The sequence below is a fragment of the Pogoniulus pusillus genome, chromosome 37 (genome assembly GCF_015220805.1).
Source record: "Pogoniulus pusillus isolate bPogPus1 chromosome 37, bPogPus1.pri, whole genome shotgun sequence".
Lineage (NCBI taxonomy): Eukaryota > Metazoa > Chordata > Aves > Piciformes > Lybiidae > Pogoniulus > Pogoniulus pusillus.
Window position 1 is genome coordinate 9,577,557 of NC_087300.1, and position 24,957 is coordinate 9,602,513.

The following is a 24,957-nucleotide window of genomic DNA, read 5'->3' on the forward strand; positions in this document are numbered from 1 at the left end:
GGCCCTGCCCCCGGCCCTGCCCCCGGCCCTGCCCGCGGCCCTGCCCGCCTCAGCTCCCGGCCCAGCTCCCGGCCGGCCGCGGGCTCTGCGCTGTGGGGGCCTACAGCCTCCGGCCCTGCCCGGGCCGCAGGGGGAGGCGGCGGCGTGAGAGCGAAGGCTGCGCATGCGCAACCCGTGACGCGCCGGGCTGGGCGCGGCCCCACCGCGGGGGTGAGTCTCGTCCGCGGCGCTCCAAGGGCAGCTGAACTATGGCGGCCGCGGCGGTGGCGGCGGCACGGGGCGGACTGCGAGGGGCCCTTCTGGTACAACAGCAGCGCTGGAGCTCGGGCTCGGGCGCCGACCAGGTGGGCGCGGGGTAGTGCGCCGGGCCGGGCCCGGCCGGTGGTGTTCCTCCTTCCCTCCCCTTCCGTCTTTCCCGCTTCAGCGCCGTCTTTCTCTGCAGCTGGGCGAGCTGGGCAAAGGCGCCGGGAAGGGCGGCGGCGGCGGCGGCACTATCCGTGAGGCCGGGGGCGCCTTCGGGAAGAAGCAGGCGGCCGAGGAGGAGCGGTACTTCAGGTGAGCGCGGCGCGGCCTGCGGCGGCGGTGGTCTGCACGGGCAGACCCCAGCCACCTGGATGAGCAGCACAGGGCCCGGCGAAGTGGCCTGGAGCTGGGCTTCTGCCAGCCTCGCCTGTAGCCGTGGCGCCGGCTCCTGAGCCCTGCGCCCGAGGCTTGCTGCCGGCCTGGACTGTGCGGTTGCTGCACCCTGTGTCGTGCTTTCTTGCAGGGAGAAGGAGAGGGAGCAGCTCTCAGCCTTACGGAAACACCATGAGGAAGAGATTGATCACCACCAGAAAGAGATAGAGCGTCTGCAGAAAGAAATCGAGCGTCATAAGCACAAGATCAAGAAACTGAAAGATAACTGAGCTGATGCTGTCGTCGAATGTACATGGCCAATACTGATTGAAGACTGTATACTTTGGCCAACATAATCCAAATTCATGCTATTGTACTGTGATCTACAGCAGTCAAATAAACTACTCAGTCTCTCTCTTTTGGTCACTGTTTAATGAAAACAAAAAAACGTACACTGTTTTTAAGCTATGTTGTTCTTCCAGAAGAAGGATATGCCTTTGTGTAGGCAGCCCTGTACAGAACTGCACTGTTTTCTTCAGCTCCGTTTGGAGAAATGGCTGCATATGCCTGCTGTGCCTATAACTAAAGCTGCAAGTGAAGTTGGAGCAAAGATGGTATCTGTGTGGATTCAGACAGATGTGTCTCGAGAAGATTGTTGCAGTGCCATGGGAGGGCATGGCTCTCCACTGCCAAAAATCAGGGGCTTTTGCTACACTTAGTATTTAGTGCCATAAAATGAGAGAAAAGTACTATTCTAAGTCTGGTTCTACGAATCATTTCTGATTTCACCTGTGGTGGTGCAGGTTCTGGAGTAAGACAGCTGAGATCTGATTTGTGCAGGGATGTGCTTTTCTGCAAAGACTTTAATTGCCCAATGGTGACTTTTCTGTCTCTAAGTCTTGATGTTCCTTTCCAAGGAAGGGTGGGTTAAGATTAATTTTATGTGGGTTCAGTCATTATTGCAACTTTAATACAAGAGAGCTATCGTTAAACAATGCAAGTGACTGCTGAGATTGTGTGGCCTTAGCGCACCAAGGTCTGGCAAGAAAATACAGTAAGAAAACAACCCTTCTGAACCTACACAGTCACGGCCATGAATTGGCCACATCAGGCTTTGTTTCTACCACTGCGTGCCAGTATGCTGTGTGACGCTGCAAAGTGTTGAAGTGGAGGTGGACTGGAGGGCGAAGTGGCCGGAATCGTCTTCTGTGAAACGGCAGGTGGCAGGTCCGCGCCTTTGATGCAGAAGGTGCTTTGACAGGGGTTCGAGTGGGTGAAGATGTCCCAGTTTCTCTGGGGTTCGCTGGTGCTTCCCCAGCCAGCTGCTCTCCTTGGGCCACTCCCACCTGAGAAACGTCGCAGCCAGTGGTGTCTTGTCTGCACGGTACAGAACAGTACTAGCACTGCCCAATAGAGCCCATTACCTTAAAAACTTGCTAATGAAAAGGTCGTCTGGAAGAGAAAGTGCCATGTTGCACATGTGATTCATGGGATGTTAGGGGGTGGGAGGGACCTTTGTCTGGCTCTGCCCAGTCCCTGGGAGATGCAGCTGCGGCAAGCCGTGCAGATGTGCACGGCCCTGGCTACAGGCTTTTCACTTTGAGCTGGTTAACCTGAGAAAAATGCTGCTGCCTCCTTTTCCCCACCTCACTGGGAGGAAATGCATCATGCAAAGCAGTAGACTATTGACCTGCTTAGCTTTTACCATTTAAAAATCCCCAATGTTAGCAATTTAAAAATCTGTTTCCCATTGTTTCTTTGGCTTCTCCCAAAAGCTGTAGAGCCACTCATGAGATGTCCCCACTGAAGACCAATTTGTTGGCATCAAAGTTAGTGGGCTATGAAACAGCTGAAATAAGTATTAGGATAACTTTATACTCTGAAGGGAATAGATGAGGAGTTAATGCTTTGGGATTTACTCTGCATTGTTGTACACCACAACAATGGTGGTAGCTAGGCCATGTAAGCTCAGCCACAGAACTCCCATCCAAGTGCCTCTAAGGAAGAGGAGGATTTGCTGTGTTGCGATTTAGACCAGTATTATCTACCATGCCACTAGCCCTCTGACATGCCCTGGAGCTCAGGTGTGTGGTACAGGATCTTACTACAGAGCCAAGAGCTATCTTGCATAGCAGTGCCCTCTGAAGTCTCTTTTTCCTCATGTTCCAATTTTGCAAAAGTTTCAGGGGGGCAGCTGTGCTGGCAGAGGTGCTGGGTCTCTTACCGTCTCTTCTTACACCCATCTCATTTTCTGGAGAGGAACATTCAGCTAATTCACTGCTTTGCAGTCACCGTGAACCTCAGGCTGTGGCAATGGGAGAACAGGCAGGGCTGGGGAGAGAAGTACCTTTTGGCTGCAGTTTGGCAGGCAAATGATGATGATAAATCCATGCCCACAAACTATGACTGCTGGGGAAGCTGGAGAAATTCATGATGCTGCTATGCAGAGTGGATGGTTTCCCTCCTGCTGGCACCTGTTTTCTTCCCTTTCACACTCAGGTACATGGAACTCCTTGGGGGAGCCACTCGGCCTGCTACCTCCCTGACCCATATTTTTGTTCTGACCCTGGCAAATCTTTTGCTAGGTTAGCAAACTGTGTAGCTTGTGGAGTCCCGAAGTACGAAAATCCCTAGCAAGCAGACATGACAAGCATTGAGGAGAAAGGGGGGTGGGGGGGAGCAGTCTCATCCCAGCTCTTGAAATTAACTTTGCTAAATTATACAGGTCTATATTTTTATTCAGCTGGCATAGTAATTTATTTTGCAGCCATCTTCCTAACGGGGAATCCACTTGGCTGTGAGCCTTAATGCCTTGGGTAGGGACTGTTATATTTGTTCCCCTGATGAGGTTTCTCTACTACATTCTCTCCACCAACCTCCTCTTCAGGGAGTCCCAATAACCTGAATCTCCCCAACCCCAGTCTGCTTTGGTTTAACGCAGGTGACACTTCAGCCATTCCTAGATAACAGGATTTTCCTTGTTTCTTTTCAAGGAAATACAAATCTCTCTGCCCACCAAAAGACTTCATTCCTGGACTTGTATTAGAAATCATAAACACCTCACCCACCCCACTCTGGTACCCACTCTTTACCAGGGGCAGTTTTGTGAACAACTGCAACTCCTTGGACAGTGCTTGTGCTGAAAAACAGAAGACAGGAAAATGTGAAAGATGCCTGAAGTACAGACAGAGCTCTTACCACAAGGGTTTCAGCCACGGGAAGGCAGAAGCAGTTGGGAGTGGTGAGTATTTCTCCAGTAGGGTTTGTTATCCTGGAGCAGACTGCAACACTGAAGGGCTTCTGACAAAAGGCGCCAGCATTCCTGTGAGCAGGAGCAAGCAGAGAACCTGGGGCTCAGTCACCCACTTCCAGTGCCAGCAGAGGAGAGATGCCAGCTGCAGGCTGCAGCCACTTCTGCACTTTGTTGTAGAACTCCAGAGCTGTAGCACTGGTGAATAAAACAAGATTACACCTCAGACCTGACCTGACTGCTGTGAGATTAAGAAGGTAGGAGCTGTCTAGACCAGTTCTCCCCTCAGTCCAGCCTGACCTGGAGGACAGGGCTCAGCACTCTTGGAAATGAGTAGCAACCAACCACAAATTGTTCTCAGGCAGTTCTGGTGCAGAGTAACTAGAACCCAAAGCTGATGTTGGAGGCTGGTAAGGCTGCAAGGATGGCATTTAACTGGGACAACAAGCCATGGAGGGGCAGATGGTTCTGGGCTTCCTCTGCTGCTCTGGAATGGCTTATGGCCTGAAAACCCCTTCTCTGTCACACCGGCACAGAAATTCTCTGTTCCCTGCCAGCACTGGTGCACCTGGTCATTCAGCTGTCCCTCAGAGCTGGGCCCACCCCACTCACACCACCTTAACTCTCAGCAGCCACCTACAGCAGCTTCATAATGAAAAAGATTCAACTCTTGGAGTGGCTCTTACATTTTGATGAGATGCACATCCTTCCTCACCCCAGGTCCCGGCTGGACCTCACTCCTAGGGATTGTGGCCCACTGCAGAAGCAGGGAAAATGCACTTTTTTCCAGGAAAAAACTGAGCTGGTGATTATTGCTGCACCCAAAGCACTTAGGTTGTGCTCCATCCCACACAGATATGATGAAAATTGCCGAGAATCCTTGGCTTAGGGGTGGTGACAGAAGTGACAAGTGAGGAAAGTGATGCATCCAAGATCTTTAGCAAGCATGGCACTCGGGCTGCCCAGTCCGGTCTCTCTGGGCCTTTTTCTCACACTAGACCTCCCCACTCCAGAGCAAGTAAAGGGCATGAAGTAGAACAAAGCAAGCATATCACAGAACTGTCAGGGTTGGAAGGGACCTCAAAGATCATCCAGTTCCAACCTTTGTGCCATGGGCAGGGACAACTCACACTAGATCAGGTTGCTCAGAGCCACATCCAGCCTGGCCTTAAACACCTCCAGGGACTAGGCTTCCACCACCTCCCTGCGCAATACGTAACAGTCTCTCACCACCCTCATGCTGAAGAACTTCTTCCTAACATCCAATCTCAGTCTACCCACTTCTAGTTTTGCTCCATTCCCCCCAGTCCTGTCTCTACCTGACAGCCTAAAAATTCCCTCCCCAGGTTTCCTGTAGCCTACTTCAGATACTGGAAGGCCATGACTGGGTCTCCTCAGAGCCTTCTCCTCTTCAAACTGACCAACTCCAACTCTCTTAGCCTATCCTCATAGGAGAGGAGCTCCAGCTCTCTGATCATCCTCATGGTCCTTCATAGCAAACACCCTGGCTTTGCTGAAGGCAAGATAAAAGGTAATAGCAGCATGGCACTACAGGCTGAGCTGCTCCTGAGCATTTCCCTGCTTTAGAGGGGTGGAGCACACTTGGGGCTTTCAGAAGGTTGCTGAGTGATAAATAAAGTCTGTAGATCTGTTTTGAGGACAAATCTCTCCTTGCCTAGGCCTCTGCAAACACTTGAGAAGAACCTTATGAAGAGCACCAGAGATCAAGAAGCTTGCTGGAGGCAAGCACATCCACAACACGTTATCCATAATATTTGCACTGGTCTAAAGCACTGGAAAATGTCCTATTCTGTGCACTTGTCAACAGCTCACATGCAACCTACAGCAGAACCAACTCTGTCATCTTGCCATTGATGTGCAAACAAAGGAGTTTCAGTGCAAGCTTGGAAGAGGAATAGCAAACTAGTGGGAACAGGCTGAGCCTCAGCAAAATTCAACCTCTGGCCATTAAGACAATAGGAAAACATCAGCAGGTTCCAGGGCGCAACACATCCAGCTGCTGAAAAGCCTGGTCCCTCCACATCCTTTGCAACGCCTGCTAATAGAGATGCTCACCTTGATCCTCTGCAGTGTCTAGGGACTTCTGAGAATGCATCTTGAGTACTGCATCCAGTTCTGGTACCCCTAGCAGAAGAGGGCCATTAAACTGCTGGAGCAGGTCCACAAGAGGTCACAAAGAATATCAAAGGCTGGAGAACCTCCCCTACAGGGAGAGGCTGAGCAAGCTGGGGCTGTTCAGCCTGGAGAAAAGGCGGCTCCAGGGAGACCTTAAAGCAACCTTCCAGTACCTGAAGGGAGCTACAATAAAGCCGAGGAGGGACTTTCTATAAGGGCTAGTAGCAATAGGACAAGAGAGAATGCATTGAAGCTTGAGGAGGGCAGATTTAGAGTGGAGATTAGGAAGAAGTTCTCAAGAGTGAGGGTGGTGAGACACTGGCACAGATTGCCCAGGGAGGCTGTGGATGCCTCCTCCCTGGAGGTGTTCAGGACCAGGCTGGATGGGGTCTTGAGCAACCTGGGCTGGTGGGAGGTGTCCTAACACATTGCAGGGGGTTGGAACTGGGTCATCTTTAAGGTCCCTTCCAACCCAAACCATTCTGTGAATCTGTGACTTCTGGGTGCTGAAACTATCAGAAAAGCTGAAACTCACTGCCAGAAGCCATGGCCTCACCTTCCTGATGACTGCAGGGACATCTAACCTTCTGCATGTCCAGGAGGTTGCAGGACTTGCTGCCTGCCCTCACAGCTTGATGCAAGCTCTCTGCAGCAGGAATTAACACTGTCCTTGTTTCCAAGATGGTTTCTGTTCTGCTTTGCCTTGGCCCAGAACTAACTGAGGTCTTGTGTGCATGTTCAGTTCCATCCAGACAGACCTGTAGCTGGTATCACTGCAGGGTTTTCTAGCAAAAAAATAAAATTTTAAAGCCTAGCAAGGATTTAAAATTACTTTGTCCCAGGGCATCCAGGACCTCCTTTCAGGCTCAGCTTGCTGTCTGGCACTGGACTAACTCTACAACCTGAAGGCCAAATCTTGTTCCTGGATAGAGGTATTCAATGCTCGGATCACTTGGGGCTGAGTAACATATAGAGCACGAGACCAAAGTGGCTGCCAAAGCACACACAGAAGCTAGTGTGGTACTAGCTGCAGACATCCTGGCCTCTAAGCTAAAGGGGTAAGGTCTACAGCCAGCCTGGAGCCCAGGCACCTTTGTACTAATGGCACTACAATAGAAGACACTTTCTTCTCATGTCCCCCTAACAGTCAAGCACCCAGAGAACAGCAACAGGGCAGAGCACACTTATGGACAGAAAGATGGCAAACCTTCCAAACACAGAGACAAGAATATGCCAGAGTAGCAATGGAAGGAAAAGACCATTCTCAGCTGGGGCCAACTCAGAGCTAACAACCTGTTCACAGGTGCACAGGGAGGAAAGAAGCACCGAAGGATGCAGACATGCCTCACACCAGAGCTCAGGCAGCCCTGTACTCTCTGCAGCACACAGCAGAATTTCCAGACCAGTTTTGTCAGTGTACGAAGGGTTCTGTTGTCATCTGAATCAAAGTTATGTACCTCACCAAAGACAAAAATATCAACTAGACTGCTTGATGGAAGCAGTATTAAAAGGGAAATAATTTCAGAGCAAGTATAACATTTCAGTGAAAAAGCTCTAGTGCTAGATCTTCTTAAAGAACACAGGGTGGAAGAGTAGGAGCAGAGACTTAATCCATGCTTAATTACTAATTCTATTTTATGATGACCAATTATGAATTGGTTAAAGTATTAATCTCCCAGCAGGCTAAAGGCCTGTGCTAGCAAAAGCCTGCCAGATTTCACAAAAAAATCAATATTGATTTGGGGCAGGAAAGAAGGACTAGCAAAAAAAGCCCCACCTCACAAATCCTGCTAAGGCTCACTTTTATCTGCATGCCAGTGCACAACAGTGTCAGCATTGCCATCGGGGCTTTTGTTTTGGCAATTAGTGTATCAGGAATCTTCCCCATGCAAGAACTTGCAGTGCTCAACAACAGCTACCACTGCAAAAGCAGCTGTACCACAGCGTACATTTTGCTGTAGTCTCCTCATGCTCAGCTGTCAGCTGACAGATGTGTCAGCACACTCCATATTTCACTCCTGAATACTGTAATATAAAATATTGAAGAGCTCTGCAGGACATTTATTAAGCACCACTAAAGTGACAGATGCTCAAGTCCCTCAATTCTTCTCAATTTTTATGCTGCAAAAACTCCTTAAACTTATCATTCTTGCCTCCTAGTGAAATAAATGCCTGCAGTGAACTCAAATGAATAAGGCAATGAACAATTATATCTTCTTCATCTTCATGCCACGGTGGACTATATTCAGCAAAGAGCTGTTACTTCTTCAAGATCAGGAGAGTCACAGAGGCAGCACAAATTTCACAAGAGCAGCAGCGTGTCTGCCACCAGACAGGTTCAGCAAGACTGAACGAACACCTCCAACACCTGTGCAAGTTCTCCTCTGACTTCTGGTTCTGAAAGCCTCTTTTGTTAACATCAGGTAACACAATTGGTACCCCTGCTCCATGTGAAGTGATGGTACCAGACATACGCAGAGTCTTCAGGAGAGTAATTTCTGGTTACACTCCTGAAAGGTCATCAAAAGCCTGATTAAGCGAATCAGGAACGCTGCATTTAATTACAGGCCGACTTCAGAAAAGCAGGCCCAGACATCACACTCCCTCACGCCAATATGCTGAGAAGGGCCTGAGCTGCTCCTACGGCAAGCCATTTCTTGTCATTCCAGGCCTGGAGGCCAGCCGTGACCAGCCCTGGCCGGGCAACGGCAGGGAAAGGCTCCAGCGCCGCCCGTCAGGCCCCAGATGGCTTCGTCGAGCAGCACCAGCAGTAAGCGGGCGGGCAGCAGAGCGCCAAACCCCACGCCTACAGCCGCCCCGGCCCCGCGGCCAGCCCATCGCCGCCGCTCCCGGTGCAGGAGCGTTAGTGCAGGCGCAGTGCCCGGGAGAGCCTGGGCAGGGCCCAGCCCGCGCACCAGCTGCTCCGCCCGCCGCCCATTCTCCGAGCCACGGGCAGCCCCACAGGGCAACGTCCCCGCTCCGGCAGTCCCGGACAGCGGCCGAGCCCGCTCCCTTCGGGCGAAGGCTCCACAGGCAGCACCCTTACGCCGCACGGGAGGGTAAGGGCGGAGCGACCCCGCGCCCTCGCTGCGCTCCCTTTGTTCGGAGGCCGCGGGCGGCGCTGCGCCTTTAAACGGCCCCAGCGCCGGCCCTACCGGCGCGCCGAGCTGAGGGCGCTGTGCGATTGGTTCTGGCGCCTCCCTTTGATTGGTCCCCGGGCGGACCGCCGCGTCCCGCCTCCCGCGTCTGATAGGCGCTGCGAGCCGCTTGTCCGCAGCGTGAGCTGCTGAGTGGGTGAGGCCGTGGTCCCTGGAAACAGTTCCGGGAAACCCCGCGTGTTGCCGGGGTCGCGCCGCCGTCCATGAGGAGAAGGAGGAGCGCGCGCCATTTGCCGTCGCTGCTTGGGCCCGAGCTGCGCCGCGCAGGCCCCGCTCCGGTGAGTCCCCGGGAGGCGCCGGGGGTCGGCCTCGCGAGAGGAGGGGCGCTTCGCGGCCTGGGGCGAGGGCTCCCGCGCAGTCACCCCCTGCTACCGCCGCGTCGCGGGCAGCCGCGGGCTCCGGGTAGGCCTGGCGCTGGTGGAGGGCGGGCCTAGGACGCTAGAGCGGTGTAGGAGAGCGGGGTGGGGGCGTCGGGGGGGTGCCGGCCGCGGCGTGTCCGCTCCGTAGGCCGCGGCGGGGCGGGGCGGGCCGGCCGGCCACGCGCGGGAGCTGGCGCCGGGGACAGGCTCGGTGGCCTGGCGGGTGGAGGCGGGGCGGCTCTGCCCTACTCGGCGCGGGCCCTGCATGGGGAGGGCGGCGCGGCCGTGGGCTCTGTCCGCCCGTGCGGATTAGGCTTGCATGTGGCGGGGAGCCGGGACGCGCTCTTCTCGCGGTACTGCCGCGAGAGGTAGCGGCGGGGCGGCCGTCCTGCTTTCCCGATCCTTTCCTGGCGTCGCGGAGCTATAATACTGTAACGGTGCGGGCGTCCTGCTAGGCAGCGTCCCCGGCCGTTGCCTGGCCTGCGCTGTGATGTGCCGGCGGGGACTGAAGAACGCTATCAGTAGAACACCCACCGCTGTTCCAGCGCTCTTTGCATCTTGTGTAGTCCGTATTGTGATCGAGCTGGCTCTAGAGAGAGCAAACCGCGGTGCGCCTACACGCAGCGCTCGGATCACGTTTAATTCGTTGATAGAAAGTGTAACGGCTGACAAACGCTCCAAGGGAGAAACGTTAGAATTTTCTTGCAAAGGCGTTACTTTTCTTAACCATTCTTTTGCTGAAGGCATTTACCAGATATCCCAGAGTTTTGCTTAAATAATTGTTACTGTTACTTTTAAAGTGAGGCGGCTGTTACTGCGTCTTAGGAGCCTTGTTACCTGTCTGTTTATGAAGGTGGCTAATTCTGTGCTTAAGCTATGCCAGACTTTTCATTTCGAAAAAGTTACTTGGATTCCCTTTCCCCGTATGCCGCAGCAAAGAGTTTTACCAACAGTTTGTGCTGCAAAGATTGTGAACGCTCATGAAGCTGAGATTTTGGGGGGGTGGGGGTGGTTTTTTTTCCTTTGAGGTTACAATTCCGCACTGAATTTTTACGTGTCTTCTAAAAGCAAAAGTAATCCAACTAGAATTCTGCATCCTGCAGTGTGATGTATTTTTTTTTTAACTGATGCAAACTGTGATGTTTTTAAACAACCAGAGTCTGGTAATTTTGTATCTCGGAAACCATTCCCATGAGTACTTCATATCCTTACCTCTCAATTTTTTCTGTCTAGATGTGAATAATACTTGAGTCTCCTGCTAACACTCAATTTCCTAGTTTTGTCAAAAGAAAACCCACAACATTCCCTGCTTGCTTAGGCAGAGATCTGAAAAATTCTTCAAGGATAAATTCATCGGAACAAAGCTCTTTTTTGTTGAAGTGTTGCTTTGAACTGGAGTCACATAAATGTTCTGTATAACGGAGACAGCCAGATGCACTTTGAATGGCCAACTCTGGTTAGAAACAAGTAGGTACAGACTTACAGGTTAGCAAGATGTAGAAGCTGCAGATGCAGTCATTGTTGTATTCTTGTGGCACCGAAGTGCACCTCGCTAACAAGTTGTGGTTATCTCTTGGTGGTGGTGCTTATGTAGGCGTCGAAGTGTAGTTTATGTATGGACTATGCTAATCTCTTGCTTAGTATCATGATAGAAGTTCTCTGATGTTTTTCATTCCGTTGGGTTTTGGAGTGAGAGGCTGAGAGCTCTGCTGGAGGGGTGAGAGTCTGCCACTGAAATGCTTGTAACGCATATGGTGTTCAGAGTGGGATAAATTTGAAACGACTGTAGTTCATGCTAATAATCTGTATCATAAGCTATTAAAGTGTGCCTTCTGTGATTGATAAGCTGTGGTACAAAAGAAAAGGCTATTATGCCTTCGTGTAGGGAGTAAAGAGATGTGCCGGTTATGTTTGCAAACAAATGAGGCCTTAGTAAATCCCCATTTTAGGCTCTTAATGTGAATTCTTATCTTCCCCTCACTCGTGTGTTTAGTTTCTTCCTGTTTTGACACGAACCTTCTTGAAGTCTAAGGCTTAACTATAAAGACTAGCTATGTTTGTTTTCTTGTGATTCATTTAAAAAACTAAACAAAACCAAAGAACAATGTAAAGAAAAATGCCAAAATTCTCCTGAATGCTGTTTTTCATGCTTGTCATGAAAATTGGATAGGAGGAATAAACTAAGGAATAAGCAAGTTGAATTACTCTGGTGCCGTTTTTTATGTATGGATTAGTTATGCTTCCTGTGCATGTAAGCTAAACAAGTTTAGTTCCTCCATGAAATCAAAAGTTAAGTCAGAGGCTGAAAACATTATTGATGTATAATCACCGTGAAGCTGGTTATGGTAGTTTGAGATGTTGTCCCTTTGCAAGAAACTGCCATTCCTGTTCATATAAACTGTTACTAAGCATGTTTTAAGTTAACGAGTCTGTAAATTTATAATTAATTGGATGGTGTTATACTTAGATAGTCTGTGGGTGGCAACCTCTGTTAAGAGGTAAGGCCTAAAATACAGGGAACAGTAACATCATGGTTATTTAACCAGCGACTGTTCGATTGAGGCTGAGATCCAGTTTCTGTTTTTAAGATTACATACACAGGCCCAGATGTTTTGTTTTGTTTATATCCCTCCTTTCTTCCCCCCCTAGGAAAATAACTATTTGAGTTAGTAAACATGACAAAGAAGGTTGTTCCTGGGTAATTTAGAAGCACTTGTAGTTTTAGCCTCTTGTCATATGATTAGAGCTTAAAATGGGCTAGTCTTTTTGGAAGTTGCTCTTCAGATGCAGGAATCTTAGGTGAAAGACAGTGGATGGCTAAAAACGTGTTGCAGGTCAGGAAGTATTCGTGATCTTCAGACATACATTGTTGGCAGCAGCTGTGCAAAGATTGAAACAAGGCTATCCTGCCTTTCTCTGTATGCAGTTTTGAGGTGATGAGAGGCAGCCGCTCAGGTACCAGTGGAAATTCTCATTGCATGTGTAAAGTTGCCCCCAGTGTGTATTTAGCGCTGCTGCTTAATTCATAAGCAGTTTTTTGTATACACTGTTTAAAGTCATCCATTTCTGCGTGTTTTAATCCCAAACATACTAATGTACATAGTCTTTTACAGTCCACACACAAAATCCTTTTGATCCAACGAGTCTTTCTCTTTTCTAGATACTTGACTTGTTTAGTGCAGATTAAAAACTTGAGTGCATGTGTGTGCTCTTCTGTGTGGCCTGGCCTGTTGGAGGCTGTCACATGGATACCCTGCCCATGCAGACACAGGGATCACTCCCCTCTTGAACAGGCTTCTAATTTTTTTATAGAGGACAGCAAAACTGTTAGTAAAATCATGATCTGTTTTCCTTACTCATAAGATTCGGTTAAAAATATTTCTCTTGATAGCTGCATGTAGCTCATTTTATCTAGAGGGAGAGCCAAATGGTCTTTGTCAGCTGTGTCTTTCACCCACATATCTGCTGGACTTAGAGTGCAGATTCAGTATTGTAAGAGATATGATTTTGCCTGTTGGTGATCATTCGGGAGGAAAAGTCAATCTGATCTCATGTTTCAGGCCAAGCTTGCAAAGCCAGTAGGGAACCTATTACAATATCTGTGAACAATATATTTTTTCTGGATGCTATCAGGACCTAAATATTTTGACAGCTATGTCACTTCAAAATTTTCCAGAATAAATTGCTCTAAGAAAATCTCTCAAATTAAGTTTCTGTGACAGGAAATAGATAACTCTTGAACACCGAAACCGAACTTCTCTGGATGGTGAACATGCACTGCATTTGATTTTGGTTCTTTATGAGAACACTAATTATTAACCCCAAATAAACCATACAGCTAGTGAATTAAAATGCTGAGACTTAATTTACCTTGTCTCAAAGCTTACTTTATAAAGCATTTGATTAGCTGTATCTCTGTGCAGTAATCTGATACCAAGGGGTTAAGTAGTGCTGCAGACACTGGTGCTGTTTGTGATACAGGTACCTTTTCATGCTGCTGTATTGTCAGTCTTTCCTGTCAGAAGTTTGAGTTACTGAACTGCAGATGAGGGCTTTGTTCAGCAGAGTGGTCCACCTTGTGTTCAGCTGTAGGCACCACTGAGAACAGAGCTAAATTTTCGCATATGCGACATTTGAAAGGTAGTTGGAGAAAAAAAATGTGTCCTGGAGCATCGCCATAAGTCGGTGAACTTTAGAAGGTGCTTGTAATTGTTTCATATAACTTTAGGTATTAGTTTAGTCTTACAGTTCTTGGTGGTGTTGGTGTTTTTTTGTTGTTTGTTTGTACAGAAAAGGCCTTATATGTGCAAGTAGTTGTTTTTACAAGGCAGTATAAAAGTGGACACCAAAATACTGCACTTTTTTTTGGTATGTATATCTTTTGTGTATCTTTTTTGGATGTATATCATTCCGTGCATTTTTGAGAAGAGGGGTGGAGAATGCTTACAGCATTTTCATTTGGACTGAACCCCTCTGCCCTGCCCAGTTCCATATTTGAGATCTTGCAGGGGCTCTCTAGCAAGCAGGCATCTTGCAGATTTTTGTTTTCCATTACTTTGGTAACAAGTAGAAAGTTCATGTCCAGTTGATGGTTTGAGGGTGCAGATAATAGCTGTAGTAGTAGGTGAGCATTGCTGTAGTCTCCAGGTTGCTTTTTCTCTTTGTCAGAAAGCAGTTTGTCTTTATCAAGTAGAAGAATGTGTGTTTGTGTAGACCTATGTGCTATGTAGCTAGAGAAAACTTCCTTTTCCTAATTTCCTAAAGAAGTGAAACTTGACAGAGAAGCAGTGCGAGGCTGTTAGGTGTCTCTAGAATTGCCCTTCAAGCCAAGACAGCTTTAGTAGAATCATGACTTTTCTTTTTGAAGAAAAAAAAAGATCTTTTTATCTCTTCCCTTGCTCAAGCTTGCAGATCTTCATAGGATGTCTTCCAAAAAGTTCCTGAGCTGTAGCCTAAAAAGGATGGGCATAGAAGTGACTTCAGAGGTGCGGTTATGTTTGGAGCTTCACTTTGCAGCATAGTAAACAGCTTGAGGCTTCAGCGTTTTAAAGAAACCCTGGGTCTTGAGTCATCTCCGTGTCTGTATTCCAGTATCAATGCATTGCTCCCGCCATGCTGCATATGTCCATCGGGGTATCATTCACTGCCGATCATCAGCTTCTTCCCTGCCTTTTAAAGCCTGAGGCTCATTTAATTCCGGAACTTAACAGCTGATCATCCCAATATTCTCTGCTGGGTAGTGCAATTGTCTCTTGTCAGCCTTTTTATTTGTGAGGACTAAATATCAGCTGGCTGGCTAATTGAGAAATTGAGATTGTTTGTAATGAATTGGGCAAAGCCCACTGGAATTGTATGAGAAGGTATTTGTGCATTTTTCAGTGCACATATTTGTAACCCGTTTGTTAATTTTGAAAGCAAGTCCTTCAATTAATATATGAACTATAAAGATGCTGCAGTCATGGCTGCCTTTTAAACCACTAAGTTATTGTGAAATAGCTAGCTGTGATTTGTAGAGCTCCTGTTTGAGTAAAACATGGAAACAGTTCAGTTGCAGCTACAAATTCTAGTGTGCATTAAGTGCAGTTCTCCTGTCCTCACTGAGTTCTGACAGCACCATCTCAAAGTGTTTGGCTAGTCTTCTGCAGCATGCTGGGTTTGAAGGAAGACATGGCAACAAGCCAAGAAAGTGGAAAATTAGCAGAAAGTATTGACGTTTTTTTACGTGAAGCTACCCTGCAGGGCTCTGTGTTCACTACATTGTAAATGATTGTTTTTAAAAGTAGAGGAATGGGAAATGCAAATAGTGCTAGAGCTCTTCTGATTCTGGTTGAAGGATGTTGTTGTCGTGTCCCCGTACATTCTAGCTGCTACGGTAACCAGCTAACTTCCTGCAAATCAGTAGATAAAGTTTAGACCTTGTTATGTACATGAAGTCCATTTTTAAAATGATGTCAATCCTTCCATGTACATTTGCCACAGTATGAACAGTTGTACTTTCTTTTGAAACTTAGATCAGCTGCATCCACAAAGTATTAAATAAAAACTTTTGATACAGGTCATTTGCAGCATGTATACAAATTAGTTTAGATAAATCATGAATTGTCCTACAAACTAGTTATTTCTGGCTTATTGTAATATAGCTCCTGAATTTTTTCCAGCAGCATAATAAAATGGCTAATCAGGTGAATGGTAATGCGGTACAGTTAAAAGAAGAGGAAGAACCAATGGATACTTCCAGTGTAACTCACACAGAACACTACAAGACACTGATAGAGGCAGGCCTCCCACAGAAGGTGGCAGAGAGACTTGATGAAATATTTCAGACAGGTATAATATGCATTTCTTGTTTCTGACTGGTTATGAAAGTGAGGGCATACCATTTTCAAATTTTTATAGATTAAGGTTTAAAAATTCATTGTTTTTGATCTGTGCAGCTCTGAATGTTTTGCTACTTTGACTTCCCTAAAGGCAAATTGGGTTTGGCATTGACTAATACTTGACACATCCTTAGTGTTTAATGTGATATCTTAGCTGCTTTAGGGCACAGAACACTAGTTTCCTAGATGCTGTCAAATGTGTGTTGGAGCATACTAAAACTGTACTTTTATTTTTTTTTCTTCAAATCATAATTTTGCTTTTACTTTTCTACTGTCAACTCCTCCTCACAGTGGTTCTTAATCACTGAAATGCTGGATAGATGACTTAGTGAGGGAAGCAACTAGCTTGTCTTGCCTGGGACTACATTTGAATTGAGTCTGCCTGTGGATTTTTTTGTTCTCTCTAGTTCTGAGTGGACAGTTTAATCCATGGTGGTTATTACACTGAAATGTTCAGTTTGACACAAACTGCTTTTCAACAAAGTTGAGGGCTAAGCTATCTAGCAAATTGAGTAATGCCTTGCTGGTAGCAAGTGTCTCTGCAACTTTTAGAAAGGTTTCTTCATACATACCAAGATTTTGCTATTTTGATTTTGTAATCTTCTTATGATTTTGTCCTATAGACAGAGGCTTCCCTTTCCTCTTTAGTGTGTTTTGTGAACAGACAAGAAGCAGTAGACCTGCTATATGTGCTGAACTTGAGTGCCTTGGTGGCAAGATGACAGTTTTTGTTGAAAAGAGTCAAAATTTCACTGATGAAGTGAGGCAGTTAAAAACCAATACCTTATGAATCTCCAGTGTGATACTCTGGCTCACGTGGGTGGTGTCTTTTGGAGGTCATTCACAGTGAGCTCTCATCAAGCTTTCATTAGCTTTAGACATACACTTTCTAACTGTGGGTCACAGTGATGTGCACTTGATGGTTTGAGAGAAGGTGTAAATGCCTGGGCAGAGGAACTTGTGGGGCTCTAACACGTGTTGGAGTTAGGTTGTGTTATAAGTTCTCAAGGGATTTAAGAGCTTTTCATCCCAGAATCTGACTGCTTAGTAGAATTACACCGCATGAGTAACCTGAAAACATTTATTCACCCTTCCTTAATGACACTGAAGATGTTTGCATTGTGCAGGGGCTTCTCAGTGAAGCACACTACTTTAGAGCTAAATTTGGGGTTGCATTTAGGAATTTTTAATCTTCTGAGGTCTTTCATGAAAGATACAGGTGCCTTCCAATATGCAGGATCACTTCTGAAATGTAGTCCTTGGGCTTGGCACTACTGTGCATTTTTGAACTTAAGTAGCAATTCAGTAGTCTGTGTATGCTGGAGATCAAGCTGTTGCAAAGTGTGTGGAGTTCTTGGTATCTGCTTTAAACTTTGTGTAGTTTAAAAAGTGCAAATCTTAAAGTCTAGACTTGTCATGCTCCACAGCTTATGCAAGTGCACAGGGAAAGGTCCTTAAAAAGACAAAAGTGCTTCAGAACTGGTCCAATGTTTCTTGGGGGAGTCTGTACCTGTAAAATTAACATTAGCTTTTTCGGGTACATAGCAGGGCTTGAAATGATAAATTTTTTTTAATTATGGCTCTTAGCACTGCATAAGTCAAGAAAATGACTAAAAAATAAAATACTATTTTAGACATGCAGGAAGTCCACTGGTTTTTGCTTTTTGAAGTTGGAGGAAGAGAGTGAACAAACCATTCTGCTTCTGAATATTTTGTGGGGTAAAGCTTCATAAGTGTTTGATTTCCAGCTAGATATCTCCTTTTCAGGGATGGTAGAATACCTGCAGTGCTCACATGTCAGTTTACTCCAGATTAGCTCCACTCCAGAAAAGGAAGACTGAGCTTCTGAAGTCAAAGACTAACAAAGTCCAAATTATTAGAAGTGAGCCAGAGTTCATTGTTTCCAACCCTGGTGTGTAATGCTGCTTTTATGCATCAGATTGGGGTCCTGAATGTTATAAAATTTAGACGTGGGGTATAAGCTTGCACGTCTACTAGTGCTTAGGTATATACATTTTGATTTTAACTTTTTCCATTGTTGTACTCATGTTCTTTCATATACTTGTATAGGAATGTGTAATGATATTAAATGTATAATTGTGTTGCTATGGAACGTAACTTTGTGGCTTTAAAAGCAAACTGCTTAGTTCTTAGTTTATATGAAATTCAATAGAAATCTGTAACTTCTTTATCTTTAACTTTTAGGGTTGGTAGCTTATGTCGATCTTGATGAAAGAGCAATTGATGCTCTTAGGGAATTTAATGAAGAAGGAGCCCTCTCTGTATTACAGCAGTTTAAAGAAAGTGACCTGTCGCATGTACAGGTAAGGTGAGAGCTCCAGGAGTGTGAGCACTTCAGTATAAATAGTGTTCTGACACTACTGGCAGGAGAGATGTAACTTAGAAATTCGTTGATGTTGCTGTATTCTTACATTTCAAACCCAAATCACGAGCCTGTTAAAAATTGTCTTAAATGTCTAGGTGTTTGAGTGCAAAGCAAAAGCTCCCAGATAACAAAAATGAGTGCAATTGAGAACAGAAGGTAAAAATGTTACCTTGAATCTGACTTTTTTCAGTCTGACAAGTTTGTTCAGTGAATTGTTGTATTTTTCTAAAGGATTCTTCTGACATTTTGTTCATTGTGTTGGGTTGATGTAGTTGGCTTCGTGGTATGGAGTGTAAGATTCAGGATTCTCAGGGCTTATCATACACACAATTGAATTATTTTGTAAATTGTATCTACAGAACAAAAGTGCATTTTTATGTGGAGTTATGAAGACCTACAGGCAAAGAGAGAAACAAGGCAGCAAGGTACAGGAATCAACGAAGGGACCAGATGAAGCAAAGATTAAGGTAACATTCAGAAGGACACTGACAATTTGCACAGAGAAGTGATTTTGGATGCACTTACTTACTGGGTAGATGTACTCACAGTGGGCTTGAAATAAATATGTGCATGGCAGTGATTCAAAAGAGAGAGCTTGTTTCAAGTGCCCATCTTCCTGATGACACAGTTGCCAAAATGCCTGAACTTAATGTTCTGTAAGGGCTGTGAAAACATTGATATCTGTTTAAGAATGGTCTGAGTTGTGCTTTTCATTAAAGCTTTTGTGTGCTCACAAAGCTACTTGGAGACTAATGGGACAGTTCTGCAAGATACTAGTGCACTTCTGTTGTGCAAAAACCCTTTTGCACAGAGTGGGTGAAAAGAATCGCCTGGTGTTCTGGAATTCTTGGGGTACTGCATACAAAGTGGAAAACAGGGAAAAAGAAACACTTTGGAGTGTAAGAAAAGCTTAGCTGTTTGTGGTGGTGTTTTACGCTTGTTCTGTAGGTTCTGTGTGTGTATAACTTGCTATCAAATGTGGTAAGGAGTAGATAACAAAAATCTTATCTTAGGACACTTCTGATTTCTGTATTTTAACCTCCCATCCTCCCCCTGGTAACTGATGTGATGCATTTTTTTCAGGCTCTGCTAGAGAGGACTGGTTACACTTTGGATGTAACTACCGGACAGAGGAAATATGGAGGTCCTCCTCCAGATACTGTATATTCAGGTGTGCAGCCTGGTATTGGAACAGAGGTTAGTATCTACAAACTGCTCTGATTGTTATTTTGTATGATTGTGCAATCTGATACATAAACACTTGAAACCAACAGTAGTGCAAGTGAAAGTTTACTGTAGAGAAAGCATTTTTCTGTGTGTCTTCATTGGTCTTTCTTACTCCTCCAAAAGCCACGTCTCTTACTCCTGCAAAAGCCAGGGCAATAGGTCGAGAGGGGGAAAGCAGGTGGAATGTAGTCGGAAAGGCTACAGAAAATTTCTTAGAATGTGAAATAAGTCAGGAAACTGTCAGATCTGATGGCCCACCCGAAAGCTTACAGTCCATGGTCTGTCACTTAACAAGTGACCACTGTAGGTAAAAGTGGGATGCAGAGGTCTTTACTTAAAACATAAATGGAATTTAAGTGAAAGTGGCAATCTGTTTCATGCAGTGTGCTGAAAGTGAGAAGGACTTGGGTGCTGGGTAAAGATACTGTTACAAAGCCAGAGGACAGCAGAGATGAGTCATTACTAAGGAATTGTTTATTTGCTTTTGTTTTGGTCTACATGAAAACATCCTCGATGCTTGCATGGACTGATAGTCAAACTGCCACACTGAAGAGTCTGTGGAGCTTGGTTCCTGGTGTAAATCTTTGCATTTCTGTGTTCAGAAAAATGGCTTAGAAGTTGTTTACCAACTTGGTGGTGTTGCCAGAGTGGTTATGTAATGGTATAAAGTGTTCCTTAATTACACTGTCTGATGACATTAGGAAGCATTTCTTTACTGAGGGGATAGTTAGCCCCTGGAACAGGCTCTCTGGGGAGGTGATTGTTGCCCCAAGCCTCTCCCTGTTAGGAAGCACTTGAACAGTGCCCTCAGTGATGTGCCTTGACTTCTGGTCAGCCCTGAGGTGGTGAGGCAGTTGGGCCAAATGGTATTGTGGGTCACTTCCAGCTGAACTGTTCTATGCATGGCTGATCTTATGTCAGTATCAGCAATGGCTACACTCTTCAGGAAGGAGCAACAAAGCCTGTGCTGTGCTTTAATACTCTTAAAGAACAGATTTTTGTAGTGTTAAGTTTTCTGGAGCTTGTTGGAGTAGATAACTTGTGGAAGCTCCCTTAAGGCAAGAAGGTATGTGCTTGTGCCCTGCGTCAGCAATAGTGACCCAGCCAGCTGCTTACAGAGACCATACTTCTTCCAAATGAACTTACTGCTGGCATTGTGCAGGATTACTGCTTCAGACAGGCTGCTTGATTTGCCTGGCTGAGATGCTGAACACCTTGCTGAACCTGATGTATGCTCAGATAAATTTAGTTCTTAGCTCTTGCTGTTGAACTCTGAGGCACAGTGAGCAACACCATCAACTTAGATGTGATTTATAGTTTGGTAAACTAGGCAGAGCAGGTTGGAATACAAATGACCGGGGAGCTTCGTGGTTTTGTTTCTCAGACTGAGGTAGGTGTATTTCACTGCAGTAGGATTTTGGTGATTTAGGGTGGGGTTTTTTTGCTAATTTTCTTATTTGGTTTGTGGGAGGCGTGTTGTGCTTTGTTTGTTTCTGCTTGTTTGGACATTTTGGTGTTGGGATAATACTTTTCAATTTTCTATTTAGTGGTTTTTTGGTTTTTTTTGTCTCTGAGCTATTGAGAACAAATTCTGTCTTCAACACTTGGGGTTATGGAGGAGTGTGAATGCTGCCTTTTTACTGTTGTGGGTAAAAACACAAAAACCCAGAAGCTGTATCCCTTTGGATTGTGGCAGTGTATTTTTTGCATTTGAAACTTAATACTGATGCTCCCATAGCTTGTGCCAGCTAAGGTGTGTTGATGCCATAGCTATAATTGATGGCAGAAATGACAAATTTGTTTTTTAAGGCAGTACTACTACAGATTCAAGAAGACAGGCAGTAGGAAATCTTTTTCCACACAAGATGCATCAGAGTTTTTTACTATTTGTACCCCAACTAATTTGTCTTTTTAAAGCATTACAATGGAATTCAGACATTTAACTGTAGCTTCAACTCTCAGTATGTACTTGAACATTGTGCAGTGAAACTGCATCATAGAATCAACCAGGTTGGAAGAGACCTCCAAGATCATCTAGTCCAACCTATCTCCCAGCCCTATCCAGTCAACCAGACCATGGCACTAAGTGCCTCATCCAGGCTTTTATTGCACACCTCCAGGCATGTTGCCTCCACCACCTCCCTGGGCAGCCCATTCTAATGCCAATCACTCTCTCTGTGAAGAACTTCTTCCTAACATCCAGCCTATACCTACCCCGGCACAACTTGAGACTGTGTCCCCTTGTTCTATTGGTGGTTGCCTGGGAGAAGAGACCAACCCCACCTGGCTACAACCTCCCTTCAGGTAGTTGTAGACAGCAGTGAGGTCACCCCTGAGCCTCCTCTTCTCCAGGCTGCACAACCCCAGCTCCCTCAGCCTCTCCTCATAGGGTTTGTGTTCCAGGCTCCTGACCAGCTTTGTCACCCTTCTCTGGACACCTTCCAGCACCTCAACATCTTTCTTGAATTGAGGAGCTGAGAACTGGACACAGCACTCAAGGTGTGGCCTGAGCAGTGCTGAGTACAGGGGAAGAATAACCTCCCTTGTCCTGCTGGCCACACTGTTCCTGATACAGGCCAGGATGCCATTGGCTCTCTTGGCCACCTGGGCACACTGCTGGCTCATCTTCAGCCTAGTGTCTATCAGTACCCCCAGGTCTCTTTCCTCCTGGCTGCTTTCCAGCCACTCAGTCCCCAGCCTGTAGCACTGCTTGGGGTTGTTGTGGCCAAAGTGCAGAACCCTGCACTTGGCCGCCTTAAATCTCATCCCATTGGCCTCTGCCCACCCATCCAGCCTGGCCAGGTCCCCCTGCAGGGCTTTCCTGCCTTCCAGCAGATCAACACCTGCTCCTAGCTTGGTGTCATCTGCAAACTTACTGATGCTGGACTCAATCCCCTGGTTCAGGTCATCAATTGAACAGGACTGGGCCCAGCACTGATCCCTGGGGAACACCACCAGTGACAGCTGCCAACTGCATGTGGCACCAATCACCACCACTCTCTGGACTCTGCCATCCAGCCAGTTCCTGACCCAGCACACAGTGAATCTCTCCAAGCCATGAGCTGCCAGCTTGGCCAGGAGCTTCTTGTGGCAGACAGTGTCAAAGGCTTTGCTGAAGTCCAGGTAGACTCCATCCACAGCCTGCCCCACATTCACCAGGCAGGAACCTGATCATAAAAGGAGATCAGGTTGGTGAGGCAGGACCTGCCCTTCCTAAACCCATGCTGGCTGGGCCTGATCCCTTGGCCATCCTGGAGGTGCTTTGTGATGGCACCCAAGATGACCTGTTCCATCACCTTGCCTGGCACTGAGGGCAGGCTGACAGGCCTGTAGTTTTCTGGCTCCTCCTTACGACCCTTCTTGTGTATGGGAATCACATTGGCAGCTTCCAGTCTTCAGAGACCTCTGCAGTGAGCCAGGACTGCTGATAAATGATGGAGAGTGGCTTGGCCAGCTCAGCTGCCAGCGCTCTCAGCACCCTAGGGTGGATCCCATCCGGTCCCATGGACTTGTGAGGATCCAAGTGTCTCAGCAGGTCCCTTACTGCTTCCTCATGGATTAGAGGAGGACTATACTGGTCCCTGACTCCATCTGCCACTTCAGGAGTCCAGCTGTGCTGGAGACAACCTGTCCCACTAGTGAAGGTTGAGGCAAAGAAGGTGTTAAGCACCTCTGCCTTTTCCTCATCCTTTGTCACTCTGTTCCCCTCTCTATCTAACAAGGACTGGAGCTTGTCCTTGGCCCTTCTCTGCCATTCAGATATTTATAGAAACATTTTTTATTCCCCTTACCAGCAGTGGCAGCCTAAGCTCCAAGTGGTCTTTTGCCTCTCTCATTTTTTTCTACAAGACCTAGCAACATCCTTGAACTCTTCTGGGACACCTCCCCTCTTTTCCAAAGGTGATACACTCTCTGTTTTGTCTTTAATTCCTTCAGCAGCTCCCTGCCCATCCAGTCTGGCTGCCTCCCTCCTTGGCTCGTCTGCCGGCTCAATGGCACAGCTGCTCCTGTGCCTTCAGGAGTTCTTTCTTGAAGCAGCTCCAACCTTCCTGGACCCCTTTGTTTTTAAGGGCTCTTTGCCACAGAACTGTCTGAGTTAGTTCCTTAAATAGGCTGAAGTCTGCCCTTGGGCAGTCCAGTGTGGAGGTTCTGTTGATGCCCCTCCTGGTTTCACTCTATCATTTCATGGTCACTGGACCCCAGGCAGCCTCCAACCACCACATCCCCTACCAGCCCCTCTCTATTTGTGAGCAGCAGGTCAAGCAGGGCTGCCCCCCTGGTAGGCTCATGTAACAGCTGGGATAAGAAGTTGTCTTCCACACACTCTAGAAACCTTCTAGACTGCCTCTTCTCTGCAGTGTTTAAGTCCCAGCAGGTGTCTGGTAGGTTAAAGTCGCTCACCAGAACAAGGGCAGGTGATCTTGAGGCAGCCTCCAGTTGTTGAAAGAGTAATAAATCAACCTCTTCTTCCTGGTTGGGTGATCTATAACAGACTCCAACCAGGATATCAGCCTTGTTGGCCTTCCCTTTAATTCTCACCCATAAAGACTCAATCATCCTTAATTTCTCCCCCCATGAAGTGTTGAATCAACGAACACAGAATGGTCTGGGCTGGAAGGGATCTCCAGAGCTCATCCAGTCCAATCCCCTGCACTCAGCAGGGACATTATCCACTAGGTCAGATGGCTCAGAGTCCTGTCGAGCCTCACCTTGAATAGCTCCAGCCATGGAGCCTCAACCACCTCCCTGGCAACTTGTTGCACTGTTCCAGCACCTTCATGGTGCAGAATTTGTTCCTCAATCTGCTCTAGTTTGAAGCCATTGCCCTCATCCTGTCCCTGCAGGCCTTTGCAAACAGTCTCTCTCTATCCTTCTTGTAGGCCCCAAATAATGAGCAGTCTTAGGGTTGTTCAGTGTGGTGAACACTCACAAATCATCACAGTGGCTACTTTGCCCAAAGGATTCTGTCAGTGAAGCTGACTCCTGAATTCGAGGAGCAGCTGGACATTTTTGGAATGTGACTCTATAACAAAAACAAAGTAGTTACAGCTGTGCAGAATTGAGGAGGAGGAAATAATTGCAGTAGGGTTTGATGTTGAACTTGAGTATTGATTGTAGTTAAGCCCTTACTCCTCCAATGTGAAGCATTTTTCTTACAGTGAAGCCACATGATGTTAATACTTAGAGATGTTTATGATAAAGTGTTTATGAGATGAGAATGGAAGCAATTCTTTGTTTCCTTCTTTCCTTGCTCTGCCTTTATTTGTATCTGCTAACATTGGTAACTGCTTATCCTGGAAGGGCTTGTACAGTGCCCCTTGGTTTTGCTTCAGATTTCTGAGATCTTTTTTTCTCTCCCTTTTATAGAATCATAGAATTGTCTTGGTTGGAAAAGACCTCTAAGACCATCAATCCAACCTTCTGCCCAGAACTTCCATGACCACTAGAC

General features: G+C 46.7%; 2 protein-coding genes and 1 long non-coding RNA gene across 7 annotated transcripts in view; 2 read left to right on the forward strand and 1 right to left on the reverse strand.

The window, feature by feature from the left end:
* The first annotated feature begins 216 nt into the window (after window positions 1–216).
* On the forward strand, window positions 217–1,030 carry ATP5IF1 (ATP synthase inhibitory factor subunit 1). Its single transcript, XM_064172614.1, has 3 exons — window positions 217–344; window positions 443–555; window positions 767–1,030. Exons 1-3 carry the CDS (start codon window positions 249–251, stop codon window positions 903–905), a joined length of 348 nt encoding a protein of 115 aa, XP_064028684.1. The 5' UTR covers window positions 217–248; the 3' UTR covers window positions 906–1,030.
* A 318-nt stretch (window positions 1,031–1,348) lies between these two features.
* LOC135190862 (uncharacterized) lies at window positions 1,349–4,079 on the reverse strand. The gene is made up of 2 exons (XR_010308661.1): window positions 3,814–4,079; window positions 1,349–1,961 (listed from the first exon to the last, which is right to left on the reverse strand). It is a non-coding gene; the product is annotated as an uncharacterized LOC135190862 (long non-coding RNA).
* A 5,232-nt stretch (window positions 4,080–9,311) lies between these two features.
* The window catches only part of HNRNPR (heterogeneous nuclear ribonucleoprotein R), a 36,311-nt gene continuing 20,665 nt past the window's right edge, over window positions 9,312–24,957 (forward strand). The window contains exons 1-5 of one of the 5 annotated variants that reach the window (XM_064172953.1): window positions 9,312–9,437; window positions 15,677–15,845; window positions 18,101–18,219; window positions 18,641–18,748; window positions 19,365–19,478. In XM_064172953.1, the coding sequence (XP_064029023.1) occupies window positions 9,363–9,437; window positions 15,677–15,845; window positions 18,101–18,219; window positions 18,641–18,748; window positions 19,365–19,478 (585 nt within the window). In that variant the 5' untranslated portion in view covers window positions 9,312–9,362. Of the gene's footprint in view, window positions 9,438–9,491; window positions 9,562–10,965; window positions 10,986–15,676; window positions 15,846–18,100; window positions 18,220–18,640; window positions 18,749–19,364; window positions 19,479–24,957 lie in introns of those variants that run through there. The other 4 variants (XM_064172954.1, XM_064172955.1, XM_064172956.1 and 1 more) reach the window with 4 other exon arrangements.

Excerpts from the sequence above, each read along its gene's own strand:
- ATP5IF1 (XM_064172614.1), top strand. The coding sequence starts at position 249 with ATGGCGGCCGCGGCGGTGGCGGCGGCACGGGGCGGACTGCGAGGGGCC. Across the intron at positions 345-442 it reads CGGGCTCGGGCGCCGACCAG|CTGGGCGAGCTGGGCAAAGG; the intron begins GTGGGCGCGGGG and ends CTTTCTCTGCAG. Across the intron at positions 556-766 it reads GAGGAGGAGCGGTACTTCAG|GGAGAAGGAGAGGGAGCAGC; the intron begins GTGAGCGCGGCG and ends GCTTTCTTGCAG.